This window comes from Acomys russatus, chromosome 12 (genome assembly GCF_903995435.1).
Source record: "Acomys russatus chromosome 12, mAcoRus1.1, whole genome shotgun sequence".
Classification (NCBI taxonomy): domain Eukaryota; kingdom Metazoa; phylum Chordata; class Mammalia; order Rodentia; family Muridae; genus Acomys; species Acomys russatus.
Window position 1 is genome coordinate 56,209,408 of NC_067148.1, and position 14,412 is coordinate 56,223,819.

General features: G+C 48.4%; 1 protein-coding gene across 1 annotated transcript in view; it reads right to left on the reverse strand.

The window, feature by feature from the left end:
• Arhgap28 (Rho GTPase activating protein 28) overlaps positions 1 to 14,412 on the reverse strand; it is a 154,221-nt gene that overhangs the window by 10,876 nt on the left and 128,933 nt on the right. The window contains exons 11-15 of the mRNA XM_051154464.1: positions 11,163 to 11,325; positions 8,832 to 8,914; positions 5,550 to 5,747; positions 4,810 to 4,923; positions 2,106 to 2,162 (exon numbers count right to left, since the gene is read on the reverse strand). Of these exons, the coding sequence (XP_051010421.1) occupies positions 2,106 to 2,162; positions 4,810 to 4,923; positions 5,550 to 5,747; positions 8,832 to 8,914; positions 11,163 to 11,325 (615 nt within the window). The remainder of the gene's footprint in view (positions 1 to 2,105; positions 2,163 to 4,809; positions 4,924 to 5,549; positions 5,748 to 8,831; positions 8,915 to 11,162; positions 11,326 to 14,412) is intronic.

Below are 14,412 nucleotides of genomic sequence, written 5' to 3' on the forward strand. Positions count from 1 at the left end.
GAGGCTACAGGACACACATAGTGAGGACACCACAGGAGGACAGTGGCAGAGGCTACAGGACACACACAGTGAGGACACCACAGGAGGACAATGGTGGAGGCTACAGGACACACACAGTGAGGACACCACAGGAGGACAGTGGCAGAGGCTACAGGACACACAGTGAGGACACCACAGGAGGACAGTGGTGGAGGTGACAGGACACACAGTGAGGACACCACAGGAGAACAATAGTGGAGGTGACAGGACACACACAGTGAGGACACCACAGGAGGACAGTGGCGGAGGCGACAGGACACACAGTGAGGACACCACAGGAGGACAGTGGCAGAGACTACAGGACACACACAGTGAGGACACCACAGGAGGACAATGGTGGAGGCGACAGGACACACACAGTGAGGACACCACAGGAGGACAGTGGCGGCGGCTACAGGACACACAGTGAGGACACCACAGGAGGACAGTGGTGGAGGCGACAGGACACACACAGTGAGGACATCTCAGGAGGACAATGGTGGAGGCGACAGGACACACACAGTGAGGACACCACAGGAGGACAGTGGCGGCGGCTACAGGACACACAGTGAGGACACCACAGGAGGACAGTGGCGGAGGCGACAGGACACACAGTGAGGACACCACAGGAGGACAGTGGCGGAGGCGACAGGACACACACAGTGAGGACACCACAGGAGGACAGTGGCGGAGGCTACAGGACACACACAGTGAGGACACCACAGGAGGACAGTGGTGGAGGCTACAGGACACACACAGTGAGGACACCACAGGAGGACAGTGGTGGAGGCTACAGGACACACAGTGAGGACACCACAGGAGGACAGTGGTGGAGGCGACAGGACACACACAGTGAGGACATCTCAGGAGGACAATGGTGGAGGCGACAGGACACACACAGTGAGGACACCACAGGAGGACAGTGGTGGAGGCTACAGGACACACACAGTGAGGACACCACAGGAAGACAGTGGTGGACACTAGAGTGGCATATCTGCCAAGGACTCTTAGCATCACCAAAGGCAAGCAGAGGAGCCTGGAATAGTCCTTTCACTCACAGTGCACACAGGAAACCCACCATACTGACACTTCTGATTTGGATTTTAAGCTCCAAAATCGGAAGAGCATAGACGCCAACTGTCTTAGCCATCACAGCTATGGTACATTGTTATGGTAGGAAACCAACGCAGAGTATTTAAGACCAGGTCAGCTCTTATAGTATGTCCTAATAGCACCTTCCAGAACTAAGACAGCGTGCCAGGGAACCCATGTGCAGGGATTTGGAGCTGGGGGTGCGTGCACGGAGACCACAGCTTACTGCAGTCAAGACCACATTCCTAAAACACCTTCCATCACCTCAGCACCTTGTCCTCTGAGCTCCCGGTGTCTTTGTATGATCAGCTCATACCCTGACATCACTGGGCCTCTTATCAGAACAAAGTCACGTCCCTTATAATTTTGATACCCCTCATACATTTGTACAGGGTACCTAAGCGCACACCTGAGTCATGAGCTAAGTTGCTGCACCATTGCTTCAGGCGCAAACTTGAAAGAGCCATCGTGAAGGGCGGGTTAAGGCCCAAATTAGACAAGAGTGTCGTGGGCGTGGTCGCAGAATACTACGCAGGGAATCCATAGCTGTGAGACTGGGCATGGTGTGTTCAGCTCATAGGGTTGAAAGGGCTGTTATGTAAGGCTAACACAACGAGACCATCTCAAAGATGAAAAGTGACAGAAGCCTTCCTGCTCGCTGGGTGTACACAGTGCCCTGTGTTCACCCTCCAGCACCACACACACACACACGCACTCTGACACAACACCACAGTCTCTCTTTCACACACATATACTTAGATGCACACATTCATTATCTCTCTGACACACAGTTTCTTTCTTTACAGACACACAGACACACTCACTCTCTCTGACACACACACACCAGTCTCTCTTACACACACACTTACATGCACAAAGACACACACAGACACACACACAGACAACAGACACACACAGACACACACACAGACGACAGACACACACAGACACACACATACGCACACACACACACAGAGCCAGAAAAAAATTCTTACCATTCGTCTTGAAGTAGGCGATTTTTGTGGTACCTTTGAGGTCTTTGGGCTTGAAACCTAAAGAAAACACATTCCGTCTTTCAGGTTAACCCCGGGAAGAAGCTTCTGGTTTGCTACAATCCTTGAGGAAAATACTGGGAATTTATCAGATTATAAAGCGCTCACGCACTCTGACCCCACACCTCCTCACTTATAAATTCAAACATATTTCAATTGTGAAAGCAGTGACACATATACCATTTTACTCGCTAAAGCTCAAATCATAAGGAGAACAGAGAGGATACAATTTGGGGTTCACCAATCTAGGCGGCCTAAACAAGGTTCTGTGCACCCAAAGAGGAATGCAGAAAGGACACAGAGAGGTGGGGGAGCCCCACTATAGGATACACACTCTGGTGTCTTAAGCCACGAAAGCAAAACAAGAGACAGTGTTTCCTGCATGCTGCCCGTCATGTAAATAGGAAGGACACACACAGTCACTACTGGGGTCATCAGAGCTCTGGTTCTACAACCCGCACACACAAAAGGCCACTGGTCCTCAAGCAGCGTCCTGTGGAACATGGTCCAGGTACACACCCCTTGCACACACCCTCCTGCAGTGCTGTAAGTCATTTCTAGCTGGCTCGTTGTGCCTAGCTCACCAGAAATGCTACATAAAGAGTTGTCATGCGTTGCTGAGAGAACAGTTAGCACTAAACGAAAATGTACATCTTCAGAACCAGTGTGGCTCTGATTTATAGACCATTTCCAGTCTTCCCAGATACAGCCCATGGACGGATGGAGAGGGCTGGGTGTATTAATATTTATTCCATGAACACAGAGAATCCGGGGACACACACCTGGCCATGGTGCTACTGTTTTTCTCCAAGGGTGGAAGTCAGCAGTGACTAAATTTTATTCTATAGTCTTTCCAAGTTTCTGTCTCATCTATTCATTTACTTATTTCTTGTGTATGTGTTTGTGAAGGCCAGAGGACGGCTTGTAGGCGTTAGGTCCCTCCTTCCACTGTGTGGATCCCAGGGATTGAACTTGGGTCTTTGGGGCTGTGCAGAAAGCACCTTCAGTGCCTGAGACACCTCACTGGCTCTTGCCAACATTTTGAATTTGTAACGTGTTATTTAATTAAGCACGAAGACCTATTACAATGGGGTTGGAGCATTCTGTAGAGCATATAGCGTGATGCTCTGCAGACCAGCCAGACGTGAAAACAGCTGGCACTCTCAGGACGCTGCAGCTTGTAAACAGAGTTTACAACGGGTCTGACACACGTCGCGAGAGTCCACCCTAACGACAAGTCTGTGAAACAGATACCACTGTCTTGGGTTTTTGTATATGATACAATCACCAAGGCTCACTGTATGAACTGAACGGGGCCAGGCTCTTCTGACTGCAGCCTGACCTAGGCTTTGGCCGCGCTATGACATACTCCTGTCAGTAAGCCCTTCCAGAATGAGAGCGACAAGTGTAAGAAACTCCGAAACCACTAGTGTGAACCTGTCAGAGCTCTGGGTGCCAACAGTGCCGCCAAGGAGGAGTGAAGATGGAGCCGGCTGCACCTTCTCGCGCACAACAGGTTGTGAGGATGGAACTGGCCACACCTTCCCAAGACCAGCAGGCTGTGTGGTGTTTATGGCTGCTGTTCTGTTTTGAGGGAGAGTCACAGAAGGTGGACAGGACAAGGTAAGCACTGTGCCCCTTCCGCGACTGTCCCATGTGCTCATCCGGTCTTCCTTTATGGTGCTGCTCATCCTTCAAGATGCAGCTTAGAGTCCACTCCGGATGCCCACATTGGACCCGGCATCACTACCATCTTTGTATTGGTGGCTCCGGCTCACTTGTCTGTGCAGCTGCTCTCACACTCTTGCATGTGTCTGACTAGCCACGGCACTTAGATCCTTTATCCCCTAAACTGCTGTGTGGTTTCTGCATCCTTGGAGTTGAGTAAAGTCAATGCCTGAAATGCATGGCCTCCTCCGCCTTCAGTTACAGCAAAATGAACTTTTTTGAAAAACATTTCCATGTCTATTTCAACATAAATAACTGTACTAAATGCAAAGTCTCTGGGGATGCTAGATGCTTAATTTTCTTTTTTAAAAATTGACATTTATTCCATTTTTCAGCCATCAGAGAAATCTTTTTCTATTTCTTTGATATACTGTCACGGTCCTGTTCTTGCTGCTGCAATAAAATGTCCTGCCTAGATCAGCTCAAGGGGGAAAACGCTTATTTTGATTTATGGTTCCATGGGTATCATCGATCCTGGCAGGCAAGGCAGGCAGCAGCTGCAGGGGGCAGGCGGGCGGTTCACACTGTAGCCACACTCAGGAGCAGACAGCCAGGAGAGGTAGGACTGGGCAAAAGCCTCAAGGCACCCCTACTCAGTGACCCCATCCAGTGAGGCTCCACCTCCTCAAGGGGAGACTTTCCACAACATCTATATGGTGTATTAACTTCATCCTCCTTTGAGAAGTAAAAGCATAAATGGAAGAGAGCCATGCCCAGCTGTGGTCCTCTATGGCCCTGCCGCGGTCCTCTCTGGCCCTGCCGCGGTCCTCTATGGCCCTGCCGCGGTCCTCTATGGCCCTGCAGCGGTCCTCTCTGGCCCTGCAGCGGTCCTCTATGGCCCTGCCGCGGTCCGTTATGGCCCTGCCATGGTCCTCCTATAACCTTTCTGTGGTTCTCTCTGACCCACTGATGCTCTCACCTCCCGTTCCAGAGTCTTCCTCCTGAGCAGCTTCTTCACACTCGGGAGCTGCTTCTTCAACAGCATGGTGGCTTCATTCATCCTTCTCACTTGGGTGATCAAGAAAGATGGAACCTGGAGAAGAATCACATGAGTGAAAGCACTAGTAGATTCATCCTTTGCTTCTGGAATTTCCCTTAACCCCTCTTCACATTGGTACAGGATTCAAACTTAAGATTATCTGTCATTACCTTGGAACCGAGAGCTGGCCCATCTGCCACTGAGATTAGAGAAAGGAGAGAAAATACGCCTAGAACATGTTAAAGGGATGCACTGCTGTCCCTTGGTCTCCAAGGACACTTGGTACTGGGGACTCCTGGGATTCTGACATCCCTGGATGCTCACCGTGGCGTGTGCTTGCACATAGCCTGCACGAATCCTCCTCTTTGCATGGTCCACAGTGCCTATTCCAGGGCAATTGTACTGTCATGCATAGCTTTTTATTTTTCTATTGTACTATTTACTGTCTAATGACAGGACACTCAGTGCAGACACACAATTTGGGGAGGGTGTTTGGAATCATGATTACCTAAACTCACAGTTGAAGAACCTGTGGATGGGGAAGGCTGACTGTGTGTGGATGCCACAAGCAACTGTGAATTATTTTCTCAGAATTCATCCTCCTGCCCTCACGTGTCACTTCTTCCCTGTAGCTGGTGTCTTTCACAAGGGCACTGGACAGCCATAGAGGCGATACCTACCTTCCACAGAATTTTCTGGTATCTCAGCATCAGGCGGATGATGTGGGCCGCAGTGTTGGCTAGCAGCAACTCCTCGCAGTCCGACTGCTTGCTTCTGCTGAAGAACAGGTTGGGCGCCATCACCGTGGAAATGTTCCACAGGCTCATGCGGTTTTTTGATTCATTGGCGATCACTTTATTGAAGAATGTCATCAGAGCCTAACAAGAGACAGGAGAAGTGTGTCACACTAATGTGTGTGTGTGTGTCACGCTGACAGGCTCCCCTGATGGTGACCACTGATCCCCCACATCCCTTCACTGTGTAGCGAGTAAGGAGTCAGAAAGCAAGGATGAGCCAGTGTGTCCTGTGCCCCCTCAAATTGTGCAGAGGAAGAAAGAAATGAGCAGTTAATTCAACTGTCTGCTTCATAAAATAATCCCCTTCTTATGGGTTTATTACCATGGAGTCTACAGATAATAGACTCTTTTTATCCTAAACAAGCTTGACAAATATTGAAATTAGACATCAACCAAGGAGAGAAAACACTGCAGCTTAAACATAATGAAGTGCAGTTTTGTTAAGAAAACTAATTCTTTAAGCAAAAACACCCTGAACAGAAAGCCTACTGCCGATACCAATTCACTGTTTCCTCAAGAAATGAAAAACCATTTAAGCAACAGGAGCCGCTCCTCCCTCAGCCCACATGCAAACACAGCAAAAGTTTTAAAATGTAACTTTAGACATAACATCTCTCTTAAGTTTTTCATGGGCTTGTTTTGTTGTTCATATTGGCCTCCAACTTGTGATGCCCCTGCCTCAGCTTCCCAAGTGGTGGCATTACACACATGCACCACCATGCCTGGCTCTTTTGACTGCCGTTTAATTATAGAATCTTCACCTGGCACAGTAAATGGTAATGTGCAGCTTTTATAAGCATTAAAAGAAAAAGAAAGAAACTTGGTAATCTTCAAACTACACCAAACCTTCAAGATACAGGTGTTTCCGAGAGCCCTGGGCTGTCCACCAAGGGGCTGGAAAACCCAGGGGAAGCTCTCTGAGTTCTCAAGTCTGGACTCTATCACTGTGTGTGTGTATACATAGCACGTGTGTATATAGACATGCATGTACCATGGGCACACATGTATAAGTCAGAGAACAACTCTTGGGAGTCTGTCCTCTCCTGTTTGTGGGATGGATTGAACTCTAGCAGGGCTTTTTTTTTTTTTTTTTTTTTTTTTTTAAACACAGTCTCTCAGTGAAGCAGAAGCTTGCTAACTCCACTAGACTGTCTGTCCAGCAAGGCTCTGGAACACTCCCATCTCTTCCTCCACAGTGGTGGGATTATAGGCACACTGCCACAGTGGTGGGATTACAGGCACACTGCCACAGTGGTGGGATTATAGGCACACTGCCACAGAGGTGGGATTACAGACACACTGCCACAGTGGTGGGATTACAGACACACTGACACAGTGGTGGGATTATAGGGACACAGCCACAGAGGTGGGATTACAGACACACTGCCACAGTGGTGGGATTGCAGGGACACATTGCCACAGAGGTGGGATTACAGGGACACAGCCACAGAGGTGGGATTACAGACACACTGCCACAGAGGTGGGATTACAGACACACTGCCACAGAGGTGGGATTACAGACACACTGCCACAGAGGTGGGATTACAGACACACTGCCACAGTGGTGGGATTACAGACACACTGCCACAGAGGTGGGATTACAGACACACTGCCACAGTGGTGGGATTACAGACACACTGCCACAGAGGTGGGATTACAGACACACTGTCACAGTGGTGGGATTACAGACACACTGCCACAGTGGTGGGATTACAGACACACTGCCACAGTGGTGGGATTGCAGGGACACACTGTCACAGTGGTGGGATTACAGACACACAGTCACAGTGGTGGGACTGTAGGTACTCACTGCCACAATGGCTTTCTCTTAGTTGGTATGGACTGAAACAGAGGTTCTTATGATTTCACCAGGAGTGTTTTATTGACTGAGCCATGTCCCCAGCCCTACCAACAATCTTTCTGATTAGGAAATGTTTACCATGCAATAGTAATAGTTTACACTTACTTGAATGTTTACTATGATTCAGATATTATTCTCAGTGATGAATACTTAATTTTTTTCGCTTGCCATCTGTCTAAACGCTATGAGGCTGATGTTATTATAAAGACTGTGCAGGTAGGACATCAGGGTGGGGCCAGGATGAAGAGCTTTGTCCAGCATCAGTCAGTCAACAGTGGTGCCAAGGGGCAGAACTAACCCATCCCCAGGTGCACTTCTGCCTTCTCTACAGACAGCAGCCTTGATCCTAACTCCAGGCACACAGAATGGCAAGACTGTGCTCGTGTGTACATGTGAGTGTGCATCACCCACGGCTTTCTCCAAGACTTTATAATAGAGGCATATTGAATTATTTGCCAGTTGCATCCTAGGGTATATGAAACGTTGACATTTTAGCTACAATATATGATATCAGGTGGAGCCGTGTAATAAAATGACAGTGTCCAGGCAACATCAAAAACAAATTGATAGATTTGTTACTTTTGGGAAAATATTGAATGGCCTTAACCAAGCGCTCCTTCAACTTGTGATCCTTAAAACCAAGCGCTCTTTCAACTTGTGATCCTTCACTGTCTTGTCAAAGGGTCCAAACACCTGTTCTGTGCGTACCAGATTTCTAACAACTGCAAGTCAGACTCTCACATTTTACTAACATACAACAAAGAAATGAGTTTGGAAGGAAGGGAAGCCAGGGAAGAGGAGCTATGGAAGCCCAGACCCTCGGTCACCTGTGAGCAGAGATGTCAGGTTTCTGGGCTTTGTTTTCCCAGGCTCTACCAGGAGACATCTGAACTCCTAGAGTGACCTGTTCTCACACAGCGCAGTGGCCATAGACGACCTCCTCAAAGAGGATTACACGGCGCCCCATGCCCCCCCCACACCAGGCTGGCGTGTCACAGATCGAACTGTGCTCTCATTGACTCCAGATCCTGGTCTTTGTACGCTTTGTGTCTTTATCACTTCTGTTTCGCACATTTAATCGTAGCATCCGTTTAGACACTTGGCACCCCCTCAATTGCACGGAGGGAACTAAATATTAACTTTCAAAGAGGGGTCTAGAATTTCCATTCTTTGTGTCTTCCCAAATGCGACATCACTGGGCACGTGCAAGGTGGTGAGGCAGCACTATGCAGACGGCCCTGTGAGCTGTCACACTTGCATTTTCCCCAGAGGAGCCCAGTGACAGCGAGCTGCATGCCACTTACCTGGGCTGTGTCCCTGTTGGCGTCAGGCAGGGCCATGACCATGAGGTGCAAGGCTTGAAGTTGCACTTTGATGTCGGGACCCCCTACGAAGAAAATAGAAGTAAGCATGCGCTTGACAACCGCACTGATGCGTTCTGACAGCAGTCTCCCTAACATCTGGTGGCGCAGGAGGGCCCTGACAGCTAAGTGGGAAGGACTCTGCTTTAGAGCTCCACAGTGTTAATTTGTTCATTTGGACAGGAGCCCCAGTCTGTCACCTCGCTTTCAATCCCATGATGCCTGCTTATAGGCAAGTTGCCAAGAAGATCCTCTAAATAATTCTAGATTTGTATGACAGCTTCCTTTTCAAAGTGTGGCTGCAGGCTTTGCCTTACTCTGCGAACAAAAGGCAAAGCTCGATCCAAGGGCGAATAAACATTGCACTCAAGGGCAGGGCAGCCACACTGACTAAGGATGCATGTTCGGGAACCAGGTTCAAATCCTGCACTTAGTACTAAGTCATTTACCCTTTTTGCGTTCATTTCACCATTTATAAAATCTTATGTAGCTCCCACGGCTGGCATGAGGGTTACATAAGTAAATATGCGCACAATGTTTAAGTCAGTACCTAGAACCAGTCGTCTTCGTGTGTGTGTGTGTGTGTGTGTGTGTGTGTGTGGGACACATTAGTTTTATGGCCCTAATGCTATTTATTCCCTATCTAGCATAGGCATTTAGGGGAGGTGACTAGTTTTTGGAGATTGTTGAGAATTTTATTGACTAGTGACACAAGATGGCGCCAGAGGGTTGATAGTCACACTCAGGGTGGCCATCCACAAGGGTACCGCTGAACACAGTGCATTGAGCGCCTTCCTCTCTGCACCCTCTTCACATTGGTCTGCTGGTGAAGACTGCCTGCAGAGACAGGATGCTCTGGAGTCCTGGGGATCACCATGGTGAAGGGTGTCCTTCCAGTCGATCATGGTCCCCGGGTGCAGGCCATCAGCTAAAGCACTGAGCACCACAGTGAGGCAAAGCTCCAGTGTGAACCTGTTCCAATGGTGGAAGTTGTGTGTGCTGGGGCTGGGGGCTGGGGACCAGGGCTGGTGACAAGTGTGCATCCCGTGTGTGGGAGGGTGTGTGCACAGTTCTGGTTACACTGTCTCAGTATAACTTGGGCTTTAGGTAGCCATGTCAAATTTTTAAAAAGAACACACCACAGGCCTAGAGTAATATATATGGATGTGAGCATGTGCAAGTACCAGGCCCTAGGAGGAGCGTGGCCAGCACCAAGCCCATCGGAAACATTCTTTTTCTACATTAACTGGAGGCCTTATTGTCAGATGTGATCATTCCAGAACTCCTTGGAGAGAAAGACTGTAACAGATGCAGGTACGAGTCGCGGTAGAGTTAGGAAGTTCCTGCCTCTGTGAAAAGTCCAACTTGGCAAATTTCCACTTTCATTCTGGTGATGGAAGTTGATGGTGACCATCTTGTTAAACGTCTGCGGCTAACTCATCTAAATGCATCCTACTATGGACCTTTCTTTCTCCGGCTTGAAGAACTGCCTAGTCTTTTAATTGAACCAGGAATTTGGAGGCCAAGATTGAAAACAGCCAATAGCTCTGTGAATGGTAAACAATCTGTGCTCTCGGAATGCCTGGCCTTGCGCATGCGCATGCTTACACACACACACACACACACACACACACACACACACACACACACACACACACACACAAGCTAATGAAGTGCTTAGCTGAGTCCCTGAACCCACAATGGCGGCAGCTTTGGTTTTGCCTAGCAGATGACCTATTTAAGCACGGCGGGCAAACACGATGCCCAGAGCAGAGTCTAAACTAGCGTCACACACAAAGAACAGCGTATATATTCCTTCTCAAAGAAGACCCAGATCGCAAGTTGACCTAGGGCTTGGAACTAGCAGACAAGGTTTTAAAGTGGCTCTCAAGTTACGCAAACAGCCTGAAAAAAAACAAAAACAAAAACATGTGTACAACAAATGAAAAGAAAGGGCCTGCCAACAGGCAGATTAAAATATTTAAAGGCACCAACTGGAAATTCCAGAGCTGGAAAAAAAAAAAAAAAAAAAAAAAAAAAGTAGACATAAAATTCAACAGGCTTCTTTCTCAGCAAGTTAAAAAAAAAACTATGAACAACTATTGGATTTAGATATGCCAACCCAGGACCTCTATAAATGATATTTCACCCAAGTGTCCACGGGAGGCAGCAATCAACACAGTGTATTCCCACTTCACTGTACGCCTCTCTGCAGCTCAGACGCTGCGTCAACCTTACGTCTCAGTCCAACCGTACTTAAACTTCTTCACCTACTTTCCGTCAGGGTGATGAAGGCGGGTATATACTCCACGGGGAAGAGAGAGGTGGGGAGCTCCCTGAAGAACGCTTTCAACATGACCGCAGCCTCTCTATGACACATTTTGTCCCACTTGAATTTATCAGCGTTGAACCTGGTGTCCAGTTCTTCGCGGTACTGCTGCAAAGCAAGGGAGACGGTCAGTGCTGGGTCATGCTGGACTCAATGTCCTCTTTCCTCGCAATCGTTACACAAACCAGTGTTTGGCAGCTGGTTGGCTGAGGCTAATGCCTGCTGGCCCTAACCTTTCCACATAATTAAGAGTTGAAATACCGGTTTGTGAATTGATTTTTAAAAAGTATTTCCAGGGGTATCTTGAACATAATAATAATCTTGAGCCAATCGGCCAATTCCGCACAAATATAATTCCCTGCCGAGTCTGTAGCTTCATTTCTGTGGTTCTGGCAGGATACCACAGCCCCCCACATGACAACTGATCTGTTCAGTTTTGACAAAACCACCATTTTCCTTTTGTCAAAATCCTTCTGTCACCCTCGCTTCTGTGTGCCCCTCTGCTCTTTCACATGTGGAATGAGAAATGTCCCAGTGAAGTAACTCTGTTTTCACTGCAGTGTGCAGAAAAATGGCCCCTTCCCGGAACGGGAACGGTGGTCCTCTGCGCACGCGCACACGTCTTGCACATGCTGGCACGCCTGCCTAGTCCTCTCTGTGGTCTGGTGGACCATGCAAACGGACTGCGTGAGAGCGCTGGGCCTTGGTAAGTTCCACTCGCAGTAAGTTTCTACTTGGAGAAGTACGCACCATTGGTTCGTCTGTTTATCAGTGGCAACCACTGCCAAGGCTTTTTTTTTTTTTTTACACCAAGGTCAAACTCATTTTCCAGCACCCCCTTGAATTACAGCGTTTACCTCAAGCACGGGCAGCCAGAGGAGCCACCTCCCTCACCAGTACCCACTGCTCTAAAGAGAATACTTAGAGACTCCAGTAACCTTGGACTTTGTGTTTTTTGCTTTTTTCTCATGAAGAACCCATGTTTCCCTTTAAACAGGGACAGCCACAGGCTGTTTGTTCACATCCTATCAAGATCAGCTTACTAACACGCCAGACACAAAGGCTTCCATGGCTCCTGGAGCCTGAAACACTGAGCTATCCACCAGGCTTGCTGAGTTAGGGTCTAAGGGAGCATGCTGACGAGGCAGCCAGCCTGGGTTAAAACGGTGAAGTTCCCGTCTCCACAAACAAACAACAACCGACCTAATCTCTCAAGCAGTAAAAATCTACTTTTTGCTTACTGTTAAGGAGAATATAGGCAGAGCCAAAGTCACATCCTTAAGTCACCTTGCACAACAACAACAGCAACACAACAACAACACGACAACAACAACAAGACAACATCAATTTCTGAAGCATTTTCACAAAAATGCAAAGAGCTAGCCTGAGGCCACCAGCTCCGGGAGATAAACCAACACGCAAGGTACCGAAGCAGCATAACAACAAACCATCTACAGCCACCACAGAGCAACGGACACCAGGGTGAAGAAAACCTAACAAGCCAAACACTCCGCCTCCTTCCATAAAATCTTAGGGTTCCAGTGTTTGGCTCAAAATTCTGTGATGCTTTGAAAAGAAAAGCACTGAACATTTCAAAGCACTGAATTGGTTCCGGAATGATCTGTGGGCCTCAAGTTTGGGGACTAGCTTTGCAGTGATGCCCCTGCCTGGCTCCGGCTGAGCAGCTCCCTCTCAGGGCCGAGTCTCTGCCCATCTCACTGATAATCTGGGATGCAAAGCCAAGGCTGGGCCACTCATTACCAGCATCCCCCGAATGGTTGGTGTCATTTACTTGGCACAGATGAAGAATAATTAAAATGGATTAAAAAAAAAAACGCCTTTCTCCAACCATGTTCTGTAGGAAGTGTACTTCAGAGGATGACAAAACAAACAAACAAGAACTAAACAAGCCCAGTCACTGAAGGTCTGACTAAAAGAGACGTAAAGGATGGCCAACACGTGTGTCGGATGTCTCTTTAGCCACAGCACGTCCCTGTTTCTGCTGACCGGGTTTCTCCAGGCTTGCTTTCCTGAAGCCAGAACTGGGAACACATCTGGACTGCATTTCTGGACTTTACAAGCAGCAGAATAAATCGTCTGACACACACCAAACCCATTAAGGGGAAAAGGCCTTGCCCTACATGTGGTTTGGGCATGTGTGTCTGTGAACACGTTCAATGGGTGATCGGCCTTTGGTGAGCAGTTTCTAAACAAAGAGTCAGAGGGAGAAAAGTAACTTCAGCTCTAAAGTCAGATGTGGGGACCATAAGAGAGGTTTTCCTCAGAGAGAACGGAGCCTGACTGGTGAGGGAGCCTGACGCTTTGGCTTTCTTTGGGGGTCTCTGACTCAGCTGATAACCTAAGACAACTGAAGCGGCCCTGGTTTTCACTCTCATTACTGCGTGCTTTTCCCCGGGAGCATAACTAAGAAGGAAAGGTGGTCAATCAAGACAAAGCCGCTTCAGCAGTCACCAGGAAGCCACCTGCCTCCCGAATGAAACCACGTTAGCACTGAACCAACTCCTCGCTGGATGGAGTCAGAGCTTCCAACCTTCTCCCTTCAAATGAGAATTCACTCATTTACAAGGGGTTCAGGTAGCTAATTCTCTCATCTGGTCGCCCCCAACACCTGCAGGAGCCCTTTCTTTGAAGGAAACCCAGGCTGTGACTGAGCAGGCCCAGCCTGCCCCATTCTGCCCAGTGTAGGGCTCCCCTGTTGGGAGGAAGGAAGTAGCAAGGCTGCACCCTAACCCATGCCTAGTCTCCTCCAGTGTCAACCCATCTCTGCTCTGGAGGACCCCACGGATATGCCCAACTTATTTTCTTTCCATTCAGAAAATATTCTGTCATATTTCTACATTGCTTCCTTGACACTTCTCATAGGAATAGAATTCCCCAAGCACGTACTTAATGAAGGATACCTTTCTGCCTCTGTGTGTTTTCCTTAATGGCGCTATCGCAATCAAATCCATTTTCTCATTGCTACCTGAGCTTTCTTTTCAGGACCCATCACTGAGTGTCCACAGACTGGGGGCAACCAAAGGGTGGGCATAAACTCTTCCTTGTGTGTGCCCATCAGGAAGCACAGAGAGATACTGGACTAGAAGTTTACCAGAAAAATATTTTCCCTCAAGGGCTCCCTCCTGCTCTGTAGAGCTCACCTCTGTTCGGGTATACGAAGGCAAAGCCAACGGG